This window comes from Erpetoichthys calabaricus, chromosome 5, assembly GCF_900747795.2.
Source record: "Erpetoichthys calabaricus chromosome 5, fErpCal1.3, whole genome shotgun sequence".
Taxonomy (NCBI): domain Eukaryota; kingdom Metazoa; phylum Chordata; class Cladistia; order Polypteriformes; family Polypteridae; genus Erpetoichthys; species Erpetoichthys calabaricus.
In genome coordinates, this window is record NC_041398.2 from 130,933,125 (window position 1) to 130,949,646 (window position 16,522).

The window sequence follows — 16,522 nt, forward strand, 5'->3', positions numbered from 1 at the left end:
TGCGTTTTTGTTGTGTGTCCTCAGCTGCCAGAAAGGGTCTGGGACAAGATGATAATAGCTATTTCAGAAAATGACATACATTAATGGAAAGGTGACACAAATTTATTCTGACAGGGTCTATCCAGACGACACTGGAAACAACCCTGGACGGGGTGCTTGCCCGTGGAAGAATGTACACTATGTTCACTCATAAACTTTCTAAGAAAGAAAGAAAGAAAGAAAGAAAGAAAGAAAGAAAGAAAGAAAGAAAGAAAGAAAGAAAGAAAGTCTTTAATCATGACTTTAAAAAATTGCATTTGCAAAAAAGGCTCTCTATATAAACCTACATTCAGATCTGAACTAGACTGGATTCGTAAATGGAATACATTTTAACCTTAAGAAACGCCGTTACTTTCTGAGACAAAACTTAGAAAGGCATATAAGAAGGGACTAAATGTGACTGTGGGTAAATAAGAAGGTAAGGTAATGTCCGCATAATTTTTATTTTATTTATTTATTTACAGCTGTAGACACTTCTTGCAGAAGACTAACTACACAGGGTCTGACAGTCCATTAATTATTTCAAATACTTGAAGCCACGGTACAGTTTGAGCAGCACAACTGCGTTTCAAATCATTACAAATGTACCGGCAGTTTGTCTAATTTTTAATATTATGGTGATCAATTAAGAGTTCTTTTTTCTATTCATAAATAAACAGAAGTACAACGCCCTCGAGTCAGAACATAATACCTGCAGTATCAATTTCTACTCTGAAACAGTTAAGAAGAGAGCCGGACCATATGCATTCCAAGACAAGCCGCCTAATCCACTTTGAGTTATTATTATAAGAGCCTAACGGTCCCGGAGCCAAAGCAATCTCCTCCTCCTCCTCCTCCCTTGCCTGGTAAGTGCCTGCCACTTTTTGTAAAAGACATTTGAATCGCCGACCCACGGAGTGCTGAAGGGGTGCAAAGCGCTCGGGATAAGTAAGAAGGGGCGTGGAGGGGCTGGGATAGCCAATAGTCCTTCTCTTAGGAGGGACTTGTGAACCCGAGAGTTGTCGGACTTCGTCGCTGCAAAGCTGTTAAGGGGAATGACTTAAACTAAGCAGAAAGGTGGCTGACCGATCAAGGACTACAGATACCTCCAGAGTTATTCCGGACAGTTTCAAGTGCGGAGCTGTAGAGTGAAAAAAAATATGTGCTCCTTCTGACGTGCCGTGATTCCTGAAAGAAAACTGGGTCGCCCGGGACGGCAAAGAGCCACTGCTTCACTGAATATTGATAACAGGAAAAAAGGCGCAATTCACAAGTAAAGAGCAACTTGTCATTTTATTTTTTTAATTAGTACTTTTTTTTTTTACACGCGACATATTGTAATGACAAGCAAAGCTCGGAAGGGGCACAGCTGGAAAGTTTCTTGACCTCCTCGGAACTGACAAGTAAAGGATTCTTTTGCATCCACAGAACTTATAATTCGAGTTGATAGTTTTCTTTACTTTGCAGATCGGACTGAGAAGCAAGCAGAGAGAGACGCCTGCAACTGACAAAAGAGTACCTGCTTAGAACTAACTTCTGCAAGTTAAATTAAAGTACATCGAACATGCAATAAGGAGTTTTGAGACGAAAAGTAACTTAATGACTGGGGAAGAAGGAACACATTTGCACTATACTGTCAACATCAGCATGGCATCTTTTTGGATTTAAATATTTAATGTTTTACGACGATTGCGCATTCTCCGGTAAGAGTGGACAGCCTCTAGGACAATGGCGCTTTTTGGACACGGATTTTATTTGCTTCTGTTCCTTTTGCGCACTCACTGGCAGGATGCAGCTGGCAGCCAGGTGGGTCAGGAGTTTCGGGTTCTGGAAGAACAGCCCGTGGGCACCTATGTGGGTACTATACCAACAAAGCCGACTTTTACCTATCGTTTTAGCGAGAATCATAAACTGTTCGCGATCAACGGGACCACAGGTGTGATTTATAGCACAGCTGTGATAGACCGGGAAAGTTTGCCAAGTGACGTGATCAATGTGGTGGTGCTGTCCAGTCAGCCGACATACCCAACTGAAGTGAGGATTTTAGTGGTGGACATTAACGACAACGCTCCTATCTTCCCCGATCCGTCCATCGTGGTGTCCTTTAAGGAGGATGCAAGCAGAGGAAGACAGGTGATTTTAGACACAGCGACGGATGCAGACATCGGAAGTAACGGCGTGGACCACACCACTTACCGGATAGTGCAGGGTAACGAGTTGGGCAAATTCCGCTTGGATATTACCGTTAACCCCAGCGGAGAAGGGGCATTCCTGCACTTGGTGTCCACTGGAGGCCTGGATAGAGAAATCACGCCATTCTATCAGTTGCTGGTCGAAGTGGAGGACAGAGGCACCCCAAAGAAGGTCGGCTACTTGCAGGTGAACGTAACGATTCAGGACGTAAACGACAATCCTCCGGTGTTCGAACACGAGAACTATGAGAGCAGCGTTCCCGAGGACTCAGAGGTGGGTGCTAGCGTGCTGCGGGTGGCGGCGCTCGACAGGGACGAGGGTGCCAACGCTGACATCCGCTACTCGCTGGACCCTGAGAGCACGCCGTTTCAAATTGACCCGATTGTGGGAATCGTCAGCATCAGGGAGCCTCTGGACTTTGAAGTCAAAAGGTTATACTCGTTGACTATTCACGCTGTAGACGGTGGAGTGCCCGCCCTCTCAGGTAGGTCAGAGGCGACAGTGCGGCTTGTGGACGTCAATGACAATGAGCCAGTGATCAAGTTCAGATACTTCCCCGCCACGTCCAAGTTCGCCTCCGTAGACGAGAATGCGCAGATTGGCACCGTTGTCGCCCTGCTGACCGTCTCGGATGCCGATTCCTCGACCGCTAACGGGAATATTTCTGTTTCGATCTTGGGTGGAAACGAACAGAGGCACTTTGACGTGCATTCCTCCCCCGTCCCGCACTTAAGTTTGATTAAAGTGGCCAGTGTGCTGGACAGAGAGCGCATTTCCTCTTACAACCTCACTGTCTCCGTGTCGGATAACGGCCAGCCGGTGTCTAGATCCTCTTTAGCCAGTTTAGTGATTTTTGTGAATGACATTAACGACCACCCGCCGGTCTTCCAAGAAAGTATATACAGGGTTAACATCAGCGAGGAGTTGCCCAAAGGCAGCTACATTAAGGGGGTGTCGGCCACAGATGGGGATTCAGGGCAAAACGCCAACCTGCGCTACTCCATAGTGTCAGGAAATACTTTAGGCTGGTTTGCCATCAGCGAGAACAGCGGCTTGGTCACCAGCGCCGCCTTGCTAGATAGAGAGGTCGCCTCTGACATTGTTCTCAACATCAGTGCCAAAGACCAAGGAGTGCAGCCTAAAATCTCCTATACTAAGCTCCTGGTGAGCATTACTGATGTAAATGACCAAGTGCCTACTTTTACGCAAAGCGTCTATCTCTTCTCCATCCCGGAGAACTCACTTCCGGGAACGGAAATAACGGTGCTGTCAGCTACCGATAACGACAAAGGTGCCAACGGAACGGTGCGTTTCGCTTTTGATTCGGAGACGCCCGTTACTTTTAAAGATCTTTTCCGTCTGGATCCAGTTTCTGGGAGATTAAGCACAGCAATCGTTTTAGACAGAGAGGAGAAAGAAACTTATCAACTGTTCATCCAGGCAGCAGACGGCGGCTCTCCGCCGCTTTCCTCTGTGGCTAAAGTTAATGTCACATTAAAAGATATAAATGATAACAGCCCAGTTTTTTACCCAGTACAGTATTTCGCAAACATTAAAGAAAATGAACCCCCTGGCTCCTATGTCACCAGTGTTTCAGCCACAGACCCAGATCTGGGCAAGAATGGGACTGTCAGATATTTCATCACAGCAGGGGACACATCTGCCTTCCAAATAAACAGCATTACAGGTGTTATCACTTCAAGAATTTCACTAGACAGGGAACAAAAGACAGCTTACCAACTACAGGTCACTGCAGCAGACAGTGGGAATCTGCGCTCCCAAACTCCAGCACTTGTCACAGTCACTGTCATTGACACACAAGACAACCCACCTGCCTTCACACAAAGCTCTTACAGCTTTGTTATTTTTGAAAATGTCGACTTTGGAACCACTGTTGGCACTGTGTCTGCCTCCACACCTGACCTGAACACCAATATTACCTACCTGATCACATCTGGAGACCAAAGGGGCTTGTTTGCAATAGACAGTTCCATGGGCCAAATTAGCACAGTTGGGGTTATAGACAGAGAGGAGCTGGCATTTTATCAACTGAAAGTCATAGCAAAAGGCGGGGAGGTGACAGGAGAAACTTTGGTGAACATCACTGTCAAGGACTTGAATGACAATGCACCATGCTTCCCTCATGCTGTTGAACATGTCAGCGCAGTTGAAAGCTGGAGGGCGGGTCACACCATTCTGCAAGTGAAAGCTGCTGACCCCGACGAGGGCACAAATGGGTTTATTGTCTATAGCCTCAGAGAAAACCCAAATGGCTTATTTCATATCAGTGAAAAGCATGGACAGATCTCTCTGACTGGTCCACTCGAAGTCACTTTTGGATCATATAACCTTGAGGTTCTGGCGTCTGATATGGGTGTCCCCCAGCTTACCTCCAACTTGAATGTGACTGTCCATGTGTATGATGTAAATGACCACCCCCCAGTGTTTGACCACTTGTCTTATGAAGTTACTATTCTGGAATCTGAACCAGTGAACACTCAGTTTTTTAAAGTACATGCCACAGACAAAGACTCAGGTTTGAATGGGGAGGTAACCTATTCTATTATAGGTGGAAATAAAGAAGATTCTTTTGGCATTTTCCCTGACGGTCAGCTGTATATCAAGGCGGATTTAGATAGAGAGGTGCAGGAGAGGTATAGCTTGCTCGTGGTGGCATCAGACCAGGCAGTAGAGGCACTTACTGCAGCAGTGAATGTAACTGTAATTTTGGAGGATGTGAATGACAACCGACCCCTGTTCAACAGCACCAATTATGTTTTTTATTTCAAAGAAGAGCAAGCTGCTGGCTCATTTGTTGGTCATGTGTTTGCGGAAGACAAGGATTTTGGACCTAATGGCCTTGTAAGATATGCTTTTGACAGCCCACAGCAACACTTTGAACTGAACAGCCTATCTGGAGCGTTAACCAGCACACAACAGTTGGACAGAGAGGTGTTAATGCGACAGAGGGGAGCGGCTGTTTTCAGCTTTACAGTTGCATCGTCAGACCAAGGAGAACCCAGACCATTGAAAGATCATGCCAAAGTACAAGTGTACATACAAGATATTAATGACAATTCACCCAAATTTACAAAAGATATTTATAAAGCTAGCATTTCTGAATCCGCACTAAACATGACACAAGTGTTAAGAGTTTCAGCCTCAGATGTTGATGAAGGCAAAAATGGTCTGCTCCACTACTATATCAGCAGTGGCAATGAAGAAAAAAAGTTTGCAATCGACAGTAGCACAGGGCAGGTGACACTGATCAGCCGACTTGACCACGAAGCTACGGCTTCTTATAGTCTGACCATATTGGCCACCGATTCTGGACATGTACCTCTTTCATCATCTTGTACGCTCAGCATCACGGTGTTAGATGAAAATGACAACCCACCTTCATTCCCAAAATCCACCTTGATTGTGGATGTCCTAGAAAACATGAGAATTGGGGAGCTGGTGGCATCTGTTACAGCCACTGACTCTGACTCGGGTGACAATGCGGAAATAATTTACATGATCACTGCTACTAACAGCCATGGGACATTCAGTATCAGCCCAAACACAGGGAGCATATTTCTTGTTAGGAAACTGGATTATGAAACACAGTCCCTTTATACCCTGAACATAACTGCTATGGACAAAGGGAGGCCTCCAAAGTCATCTTCGGTGTCATTAGTTATACAAGTCAGAGACTTTAATGACAACCCACCTAGTTTCCCTCCTGATGACATTTTCAAATCCATTATAGAAAATATTCCAATTGGTACTTCAGTAATGTCGGTCACTGCCCATGACACGGATGCAGATATAAATGGTGAGCTGGAATATTCAATAATTCAGCAGACTCCAAGGGGAAATCACTTTGTCATTGACCCCATGACTGGGACAATATTTACTCATTCAGAAATTGACAGAGAATTTTCAAATCTGTTTGAGTTAACTATCAAAGCCACCGATCAGGCTGTTCCAGTGGAATTTAGGCGTTCTGCTTTCAAGAATGTAACTATCTGGGTGACAGATGTTAATGATAATGGACCGGTATTCATCTCCCAGAATGCTCTGGTTGCAGAGCCGAGTGTTGTCATTGGCTCGATCCTCACTACAATTGTGGCTTTTGACCCAGATGAAGGTGCCAATGGCGAAGTGGAGTATGAGCTGGTTGGCGGAAACTCTGATACGTTTAGCATGGATCGCTATAGTGGAGACATCAGAGTGGCCTCTCCTCTGGTTCCTTCCAAACTTCTGTACAGCCTTATTGTTTCTGCTGCTGACCTGGGAGCAGAGAGGAGAACCTCTAGCACAGAGCTGACCATCATTCTGCAGGGATCTGAAGGGCCTGTGTTTTCACAACCTAAATACATTACTATAATTAGGGAAGGAGAACCAGTCGGGACTAATGTCATATCACTGGATGCATCTAGTCCCAGAGGTATGGAGGCATTAGTGGAATTTTACATTGTGTCGGTACGCTGCAATGGAAAAACTGTTGGCAGGCTGTTCACCATAGGGCGACATACTGGCATCATTCAGACGGCTGCAGTCTTAGACCGGGAGAGGGGCTCCAACTTGTACCTTGTGGATGTTTATGCAATAGAGACAGATTCCAGTCTGCCTCGGACACAGAGGGCTGAGGTAAGGGGATGTTACTTTTCATACTTTAAAATATTGCACAGTTATATGTATCTGTTAAAAAAATAAAGTGAAAAGTACCCTGATTGTGATCAACATGCAAAAAGGTAGCACTGACCTGAGAATTCTTGCTTGATTGAGGGCATGTTTCTTAGCCAGATGGGGGACATGCTTGTGTTTGCAGTCTGATAAAGAGATAGGGCCCAATGAAAAGAGAAACCGAACTGGCTTTTAATGCAGCAGCTGTCACTTCAAACAAAACATCTGTTTCAGTAGGGATGCCACTTTTTGATTCTCTCCTTCACATTCATCGTGAAGGAGACACAGCAGCAGCAGACATCTGTTGACTGTAGGACCTGAAAATTCATGATTTGATCACGTACATGCCCACACCACAAACCTAAGGCCCTCTTTCTAGTCAGCAAGTAATCTCCCTATATTTTGTCTAAATTATTAGATTTTCTGATTGGCAGCAAGGGTAGGTTTTTATGCACAATGACTTCTCACAATTAAGTTTTTGAAATGTTTTGAATTCTGAATGAATCTGTTAGTTTTCTTATATATGTGTATATGTATGTATATATAAATATATAATGTAAATGAATAAAGATATTTATGGATGTACACTATACAGTACGCAAATGTTACACCCACATGTATCTTTAAAGTAGACAAACACATACACACACATGCATATATACATGAAACTGCAATATATATAAACATTTGTCCCTTTTCTGAACCACATAATTCCCTATCTATCTATCTATCTATCTATCTATCTATCTATCTATCTATCTATCTATCTATCTATCTATCTATCTATCTATCTATCTATCTATCTATAAGAATATTAACTATCCTCTCAATTCTAGAATTCTGAGATTCAGTTCCAATGTTGCCAATGTCTATGTGGAATTTGAATGCTCTCCCTATTCATTGGTCTTTCCCTGGGAGGTTTGGTATTCCTTCAGCAAACGTGTGTATGTTAGGCAAATTGGTGAGTCTTAACTAACTTAGCAGGAATGAATTTCAGTGTTTGTGAGTGTTCCCTGTGTGGTACTAATGCCCCATCTAGTCTTGGTACATCTCTTATGCCTAAGTATGCCAAACGTGGTTATGTGCCCACATCCTCCTCTTTTATGAACTGGACAAATTAAGGAAGAAAATGTATGTATTTACTAGTCATCTTGGGCCAAAGCCTAGCCCAGCAGCAATGGACACATTTTAGGAACTAGTCCTGAATGGGTGTGGATCCAATACTGAACACAGTCACATACACTCATCCTAGATCAATTTAGTGTCATTAACAAACCTAACCCCTATATCTTTGTGATATGGGGAGCAAATGGAAAGAACAATCTAACAAACCAATACAAAAATTGACCAGGCTGGGAATTTAATGCAGTTTCCTCGAATGCTCCTAACCTCCTCCTCTTCCTAGAACTGTGAAACAGTGTACAATATATCATTCCATCCATTTTTAGAACCCACAAACATGTATGACGTGAGGACACACATACTCTTTGCATACAGTTTTTGAACTCAGGACTCTGAAGCTGTAAGATGGCAGAGGTAACAATATGCTGCCATTCTGCCCTTTATAAGCATACAATATATATACAGTTTATAATATAGATACATTGATAGTCAAACACACATAAACATAAAATGGCAAAAGTCAGTGTATGTATATATTTATAGTTTTTCATTAATGTTTTTAATTTACATGTTTAAATATAAATATTTTGTGTCTCATTAATTTGGTTTTGCAAAACTGATACAAGTATATATGAGTTGAATAAATGGATTAGGGCACTCATGTACACCATAAGGATTCAATATTCTAAAGGAGTCAGTGACTTGAACCTGAACGGAAATAAGATCTCAAAACTGCCATGCCTCTGGTTTTCTCAGTGTTCATACCTTGTGGCATTGTACCACGCTGAATCAGAATGGCTCGCAGGTGTAAAATTAGGTCTGACTCTTGATGGAGCAGATTGATGCAAATTCCTGAATTAATGCAGTAGCTCCTGTAAACAGTTAGCAGAATCATCTATAAAATTAAATTAAAGTGCCCTCAATTAAGTTGGTTATCAGGGTTGTTTCCTCAGGTTTGGGCCATAGGGAATTAAGGAATGGCATTCATGGAACCTTTCTAAAGAAAACTATTGTTTTTTTGCCTTGACATATTTTTATTCTGTAACACAAGATGTCTATTCCCTATAAATTCAATGATGCACCTCCTCAAGCCTCTTTTTTTTAATTTGCCTTTGGGGATAAAAAGCAAGTCCTCTGAACTTGCACACTGAAATCCTAAACCCAGTTTGGGTGGCTGAGCACCAACCGCTCCTTAAATCAAAAACAAATGTGTTGCTATATATGCATTTAGGAAATTTCAGTTAGAAGCTAAAATTTCATGTTATTATAGGTTTGATGTTTTCAGTTTACGAATGCATTTTTTTTAGCTCAAGAAAAAATGATTTTACTGTGCTGCTCTGAAAAAAAAATAAAGCACAAATCTGTCTTGCATTATCACTTGCAAACTAGTTGTCAATCTTAGCATAAGCATGGAGGTTTTTAAGGGTACGAGTGTAATTAGATGCTTTGGCGGCTATTTTTTTGCAATCAGAGACTTCTTGGAATGTTACTTAAAAAAACAGTTTGTTAGAAATGAAAATGTTGGAAATCAATGCTGTGCTCATCTTCTGTTCAATATGATTTGCAAGGCCATCTGGCTGTGTAAATATGGAATAAGTAAATATATTTCTAACAGCTGGTGCTTTAAAAATTATGTATGTTCTTTTTTTATATGGTAAAGTGATTCTGCGATAGTTGGTCATTCTATACACGTGACTTATTTATTTATTTAGGTAGCACAGTTCATTTTCTTATTGATGTTGTTGACAGCTCCAAACTTGGTTTCAACATGGTGATATATATAAAGAAACAGATCTTCTTACAGCTTTTTGTTCTTTTTGTGGTCCTTGTGCTGTTGTTAAAAGGAGATGATGAAAAAAAATTGCCTGTTCAGGTTACTTCACTGAGAGACACTTTACATTGCTTTACTAAACACATAAACTTTACCAGTGAAATAAATACAGAGACACTTCCAATACTGAATATTTCATTCAGTCAGAACTTGAAAGCAAATGAAGACTGTAAATTTAATGCAAATGACAACAAGGAAATTATCGCTACAAAAATACATACCTTAATTATAAAACAGAGAAAATTTCACATAATTAGAGCTATGAATAAAGAAGTAAAATGTGCATTCTATACACAGATCACCTTCATTTATATTCATTCTTTTGCCAGCCTTGCAGTTAGCATTAAAATGTTTTTCTTCACAGAAAGAGTCATTGATACATCAAATAATTTAACACGCAGTGGTAGATAGTCCTCCATTGAGCGCATTTCATATCTCAAATTAATGATATTTTAATTAGGGAATAGGGATTTGTGAACTGTTTTGTCCCAAATCCCTGTTTTTTTGCCAAAATTGTGTCTTGAAGATATAAGCAGAAAAGTTAATAAATAACAAAAAATACACAAGTTTCTGTCTTAGGGAGGGAGTTCAATTTATTCATCTTTTAATACTGGGTTACCATGTTGGATATAGACCAGGGACCAACCTTAGATTGTGCTGGATGTTGGTAGGACATGCAAGTAAGAATTTCAGTGAACTCTGTATTCAAGTCAGAGCTAATACTACTACTACTACTACTACTACTACTGTTACTACTACTACTACTACTACTGCTACTACTACTCAAACACACACATCCACACTTACTCATACAGAGGCAGCCTATGCAGACACAAAATTAACAGGCATAACTCCATAGAGACAGTGACCAGACTGAGATTTAATCTCAAGACTCTAGAGCTGTGTGGCAGAAGCAGTAACCACAATCATTTAAATCAGCTTGTGTTAGTATTGAGTAGCAACAAGCTAGTTTCGAATTGCTCAGATATTTTCAAAAAGCAACACTGAGGATATCAGTTCTGTGAAAAAGATTTAGCATAATCCACCCTAATTCGGGGGGGAGGGGGGGGGGTGTTTCCATAAGAAATGTAATGATTTACTTCATGAGACATAAGTATATAATAAACAAGAAGAGTTTTATCAAATATTTTAAATATTTGAATGTGTGCTTTAAATGTTTAAAGTCGAAATATTTTCCATAGAAATTTGTCACTTTTCACCCTCTGATAGAGGATCATAAAGAGCTAGACCTATAGCAAAGGATCAAATATTAAAAATAACATCATATTCGTATGAGTTTCCTGGGCTTTTCCTTAAAGACAGGGGGAGAAGCTCGGTCATCCAGGAGGATTTCAGAGTAGAGCCACTGCTCCTTCCACATCGAGAGGAGTCAGATGAGGTGGCTCGGGCATCTAATCAGGATGCCTCCTGGATGCCTCCCTGGTGAAGTGTTCCAGGCACGTCTAACTGGGAGGAGACCCAAGGGAAGACCCAGGACACGCTGGAGGGACTATGTCTCTCGGCTAACCTGGAAACGCCTTGGGATTCCCCTGGAAGAGCTAGAAGAAGTGGCAGGGGAGAGTGAAGTCTGGGCATCTCTGCTCAAGCTGCTGCCCCCGCGACCCGATCTCGGATAAGCAGAAGAGAATGGATGGATGGATGGATGGATCATATTCGTAATCACTGACCTCAATATAGTCCAAAACAATACCCCACATGTTTATATTCTGGGTGTGCTTCTTAGAGGGCTAGGACCACTGATAAAATCAAATGTTAAAAATATGATCAAATTCATGCTTAGTATCCTTGAAGTAGTATAAAGGGGCACTCCACATCCCTATTTTACTGATATCCATCCATCCATCCATTATCCAACCCGCTGAATCCGAACACAGGGTCACTGGGGTCTGCTGGAGCCAATCCCAGCCAACACGGGGCACAAGGCAGGAACCAATCCTGGGCAGGGTGCCAACCCACTGCAGGACACACACAAACACACCAAGCACACACTAGGGCCAATTTAGAATTGCCAATCCACCTAACCTGCATGTCTTTGGAATGTGGGAGGAAACCGGAGCGCCCGGAGGAAACCCACGCAGACACGGGGAGAACATGCAAACTCCATGCAGGGAGGACCGGGGAAGCGAACCCAGGTCCCCAGGTCTCCCAACTGCGAGGCAGCAGCGCTACCCACTGTGCCACCATGCCGCCCTTACTGATATCCATTGTTTAAAAATTTGGTGAAAAGGAGTAACTTTTACACCTCACATCCCAGTAAGGGGTGAACCCTGGGGTCAGTTGGTGTGACATGCACATCATCTTCAAGTCCTTCTAATAATTATTGTTGAAGACACCTATTAGTTTACTCTATAATACACAAGTATAATTTCCTAAACAAAATATGGTCAAAGAATGGCCCAAAAAGTAGCGATTTTCTGGTGTATAGTGTCAAAAATAGTTAGGGACCCCAAAAAGCTCAAAGTCTTGCATAACTAGACATCCGGATGAGATGAATGATATATTATATGGTGATAAGGGTTCTCATGCCAGTAAGACAGAAGGCTCCAATGAGAAAAAAACTGAAGTGATTTCAAAGTGTACATAAGTCATTTCTGTGAATACAATATCCATCCATCCATCCATCCATTATCCAATGCAATTTTGGGTTGGGGGGTTGGGGTAGAACCCATCCATTACTGTGCCTAAGTACGGAGCCAAGACAGACCATTGTAAGGCCTACTCTAGTACACAGCCATGCTAATATGGGACTAAATTAGAATTGCCAATTGTGTCTTTGAAGATATGAGTAGAAAAGCTAATATATAACAAAAAAAAAAAAACTAAGTTTTTGTCTTAGGGAGGGAGTTCAATGTATCCATCTGGCCATAACTTTTTTAACCTGATTAGTCTATTGTAAGGCTATGAGAAATTTGATCCTATTCTGGCTGCACTGAGTACAAACAAGAACCAACCATATACAGTTGTGCCACTAATGAGCTTGAGATGCACAATTTTTTTGTATTTTGGAGAAGATTGGAATACTCTGAGAAATGTCAAATAGACAATGGGAGAGCACATAAACTGCGCACTGACAGTGATCAAGTTTTGAATCCAGTCTCCAGGAGGTGTGAGACAGGCACTATGTTGCACCACTTCACTTGTTGAATAACACTTTTCTCAAAAGGTAGAATCAGACCACTTTAAACATTCAGGAAAGTAGCAGTAGAAATACAAATTATCTGTGGAATAAAGTTTAATAAACTGATGACTTTTGAGGTCCTAATGTAGCGAAAGATAAGAACAACTGGCAACATAAACGGGGAAAACCAAAATTCAGTTTAATCCGAAAAATTATCACATGATCTGGGGTAAATGATAAAATTAATCTGCAGTGTGATCCTTTGGCTGAGGCTCAGGACTGTGTAGCTGGTCTTATACAGTATTCACCAGTGCCGAGTTGTAGAAATGTTGATCAGCAATTATTTACTACTAAACACATAAAGGTATCATCATCCACAATATTTTTGTGTTTTACATTCAACATTGAAACTCATCTAGGAATGTAGGAAGAATAAATAAAAAGAACATTGCAGCCATTCATGGCTCAATGCATGGCCTCCAGGATTATGAAAAACAGCATTTTGCAAGCGGATGCCTGCTCTTGCCAGCCAAAATGACAACCTCATGTTATTCTCTCTAAAATTACTGTGCAACCTACCCTAAAAAAACAGTAAAAAAAAATTCTCTGCGTCTATGTATTTTCTGCTTCAAGCTCAAACCAAAATGATTAGGTTGTCTTCTATTGTTTGTAAAAGAAAAAAGAAAACGTAATTAGGCTTTGTTTTGTTCTGGGCACTTGAACAACAATTTGTAACTGTAGTTTGTGCTTGAATGTTGCTTTGTTATTTTAAGATAGCAAATCATCCAGACTTTTATGTGACGCTTGCAGTATCAGTGGTCACAATCTTCAACATCCTTGAAGCCTTCTGAGGGTGTTGTACGAGGAAATTAGTTATGAAAGGCCTTTGTAGCTTACAATTCTTGTGTTCTGAGCCCTGAAATAGTTGCTTTCTTCCTGAATTGATGACTTGCTCTTTGATTGGTTAACATAGTCCTTTGTTATAACGATTTTCCAACCATTTCCTGCCAGTTTACGTAGCAGAGGGGTCCTCTTTTATGAGTTGTTTCTGTGTATTTTGTACTGTAATGTCAGGATAATGGACATACTTTTTGTGTGTTTGCATTTCCTTCTGTGTGTGTGTGTGTTTGTGTGTGTTTAAGTGCCAATGCACCTCCTAGGGTCATTTCATCAGCATCATGGAAGTTGGACTGATTTGCTGGCTCATTGCCATCCAGAGGTAATGACAGATTTAAGGCAACATTTAACTGCTTCAGTGACAAAGACAGAAGGAAGCAGCAATGAATTTCTTCTTTGCAAAGGCGGCATTTTTAGTAGGGAACCTCTGCATTCCTGCCAGAATACTTGAACTAAACTGAAGGGAATGCAGATGGCCTGTGCTGATAAAGGTGCCCTATTATTCTTTTATAATAAATACAGGCTGAGCACATGGTTTGTTCTCTTTCCCTGTAATTTCATCCAAGTTCTGCTGCAAGAGATTTTGTCAAAATAAAATTAGAGGAAGATCATTCAGTTCTTTTTCTCTAACTCCTTATTGCACTCTGGGACATGAAGGTCTGTTTTAGCAGAACTTCCCCCAGAGTCATCAATCTATCCGGGATCTAGTAAGGCCAAGGTATATGCTGATGCTGTTTTGTTATAACTGTATATTCAAATAACAATTTTTATTATTTTGGTTTATGCCTTTGTTCAAGACAGTTTATGTGGTCAGGATACATTAAAACTGTTTACAAGTAGATGAAGTGACTTTCTCAGGGTCACTCAGAGTGAGCTGGAGGCAGAATTGAAACAGAACTCTTACACTTTAAAATCCTATGTAGCACATTACTTAGAAATGAATAATACTTTATTGGTGACTGTCTTACACATGCTGTTTTGCTATAACGGCCAGTGCTGTTCTATCTTATTTCAGGAGCTGGTTCATACCTTGTGTGATGCATGAATTTCCCATCGGGATTAATAAAGTATCTATCTATCTATCTATCTATCTATCTATCTATCTATCTATCTATCTATCTATCTATCTATCTATCTATCTATCTATCTATCTATCTATCTATCTATCTATCTATCTATCTATCTATCTATCTATCTATCTATCTATCTATCTATCTATCTATCTATCTATCTATCTATCTATCTATCTATCTATCTATCTATCTATCTAATAATTAAGCTTAAACTACTGTATGGGACACTGTGAGCTTCACCTTTTATGGAGGGAAGTAGGAAGAATCTTCCAGCCTCTGTATCTCAGCCCTACTCTAGGCTGGAGTAGAAGAGGCTTGTGAGGAAAGGCAGAATGTCTGGGTTCAGTTAATGTATAAAAAAAATACAATAAATAAATAATGGATGGAGCAACTAACTGTTTAAACAGAAGAGATACTTGACAAAAGGATAGCTAGTGGAGTATCACTCAGGTCTTATAACAAGACTGACAAAAGAATGAGTTAAGCCAGGTTTACTTCATTCGCCTACGAACTCAGGCATGAGTACACTTATAAGTCAACTAGGTCATGAAAAGCACAAAAACTTAAGGAAAACCAAAAAATGCAATATATCTCTCTATTATATAAAAAAAAACCTGGGACGAGACAAGACTTTTTAGCCTGGGACAAAAAAATAAATTCAGAAACTAAAATTGCCTGTAGACTGTACTCCCAATTGTTTTAAGTGTGCAATCAGTGTTCTGCCTTTTCCCCTCCTACCCGCAGATGAAAGATGATAACCATGCACGTTTCCACTTTTATTGACCTTGTATAATTAATTTTTTAAATCTAACAGCTGAAATGCTATAGGTAGGGTCTGTGGCCTCTTTTTTAATTAACTGACAATCAGATGCTGGTCTTATTAACATTATTTTATCAATTTTTCAAAAGTTTCATACAATTATTTAGACCTTGATGCTTTTTATTATAGGAAGGCTACCCATGAAATACTTCACTTTGACTTTGATGAAATGGATGGCTTTTAGTGCCATATTTTATTTCATAATATTATTACATTTCTTATCCTTGGAATTCTGTAAATGGGAAGTAAAAATCCAAGAGGCTACATACTAGTTTATTGCCAACTCCAAACTGGCCCTTTATGCGGATGTGTGAAGTCGGCTCTGCCCAGTGTGTGTAATAACGTGCTCTTCCTTGTGATTCTAGGATAGGTACCTGCTACTTGTTGTCCTAATTTGGATATGTTGGTTAGAAAATGGATGAATGCTCTAAAAGGATTGCTAATGGTTAGATTTCCCCAACTTTGGCACGATATTTAAAACAAGAATTACATACGTGGAGACTGATAATGTCCTACCAGGAGACACCTTTTATTGATGGACCTTGTGAGAGACCCATGATGACCAGACTATTAATGAGCATTTTGAACATACCATCTACATGTGTTGGCCCCTTTTATTTTCTGTTTGGAACAGAATCTCCAGGCTGTCAGCCCAAATTTTATTTTGACATGTGCCTGTAGGGATCCCTGTGGACCTGCGGAGAAAAAAGTGTAAATGAATATATCACCTATTAATAAAATGTACCACGTTTCATATT

General features: G+C 40.7%; 1 protein-coding gene across 1 annotated transcript in view; it reads left to right on the top strand.

Moving 5' to 3' along the window:
* The first annotated feature begins 933 nt into the window (after positions 1-933).
* Positions 934-16,522, top strand: part of LOC114651938 (protocadherin Fat 4) — a 245,230-nt gene continuing 229,641 nt past the window's right edge. Inside the window, exon 1 of the mRNA XM_028802039.2 lies at positions 934-6,846. Within this exon, the coding sequence (XP_028657872.2) occupies positions 1,747-6,846 (5,100 nt within the window). The 5' untranslated portion in view covers positions 934-1,746. The remainder of the gene's footprint in view (positions 6,847-16,522) is intronic.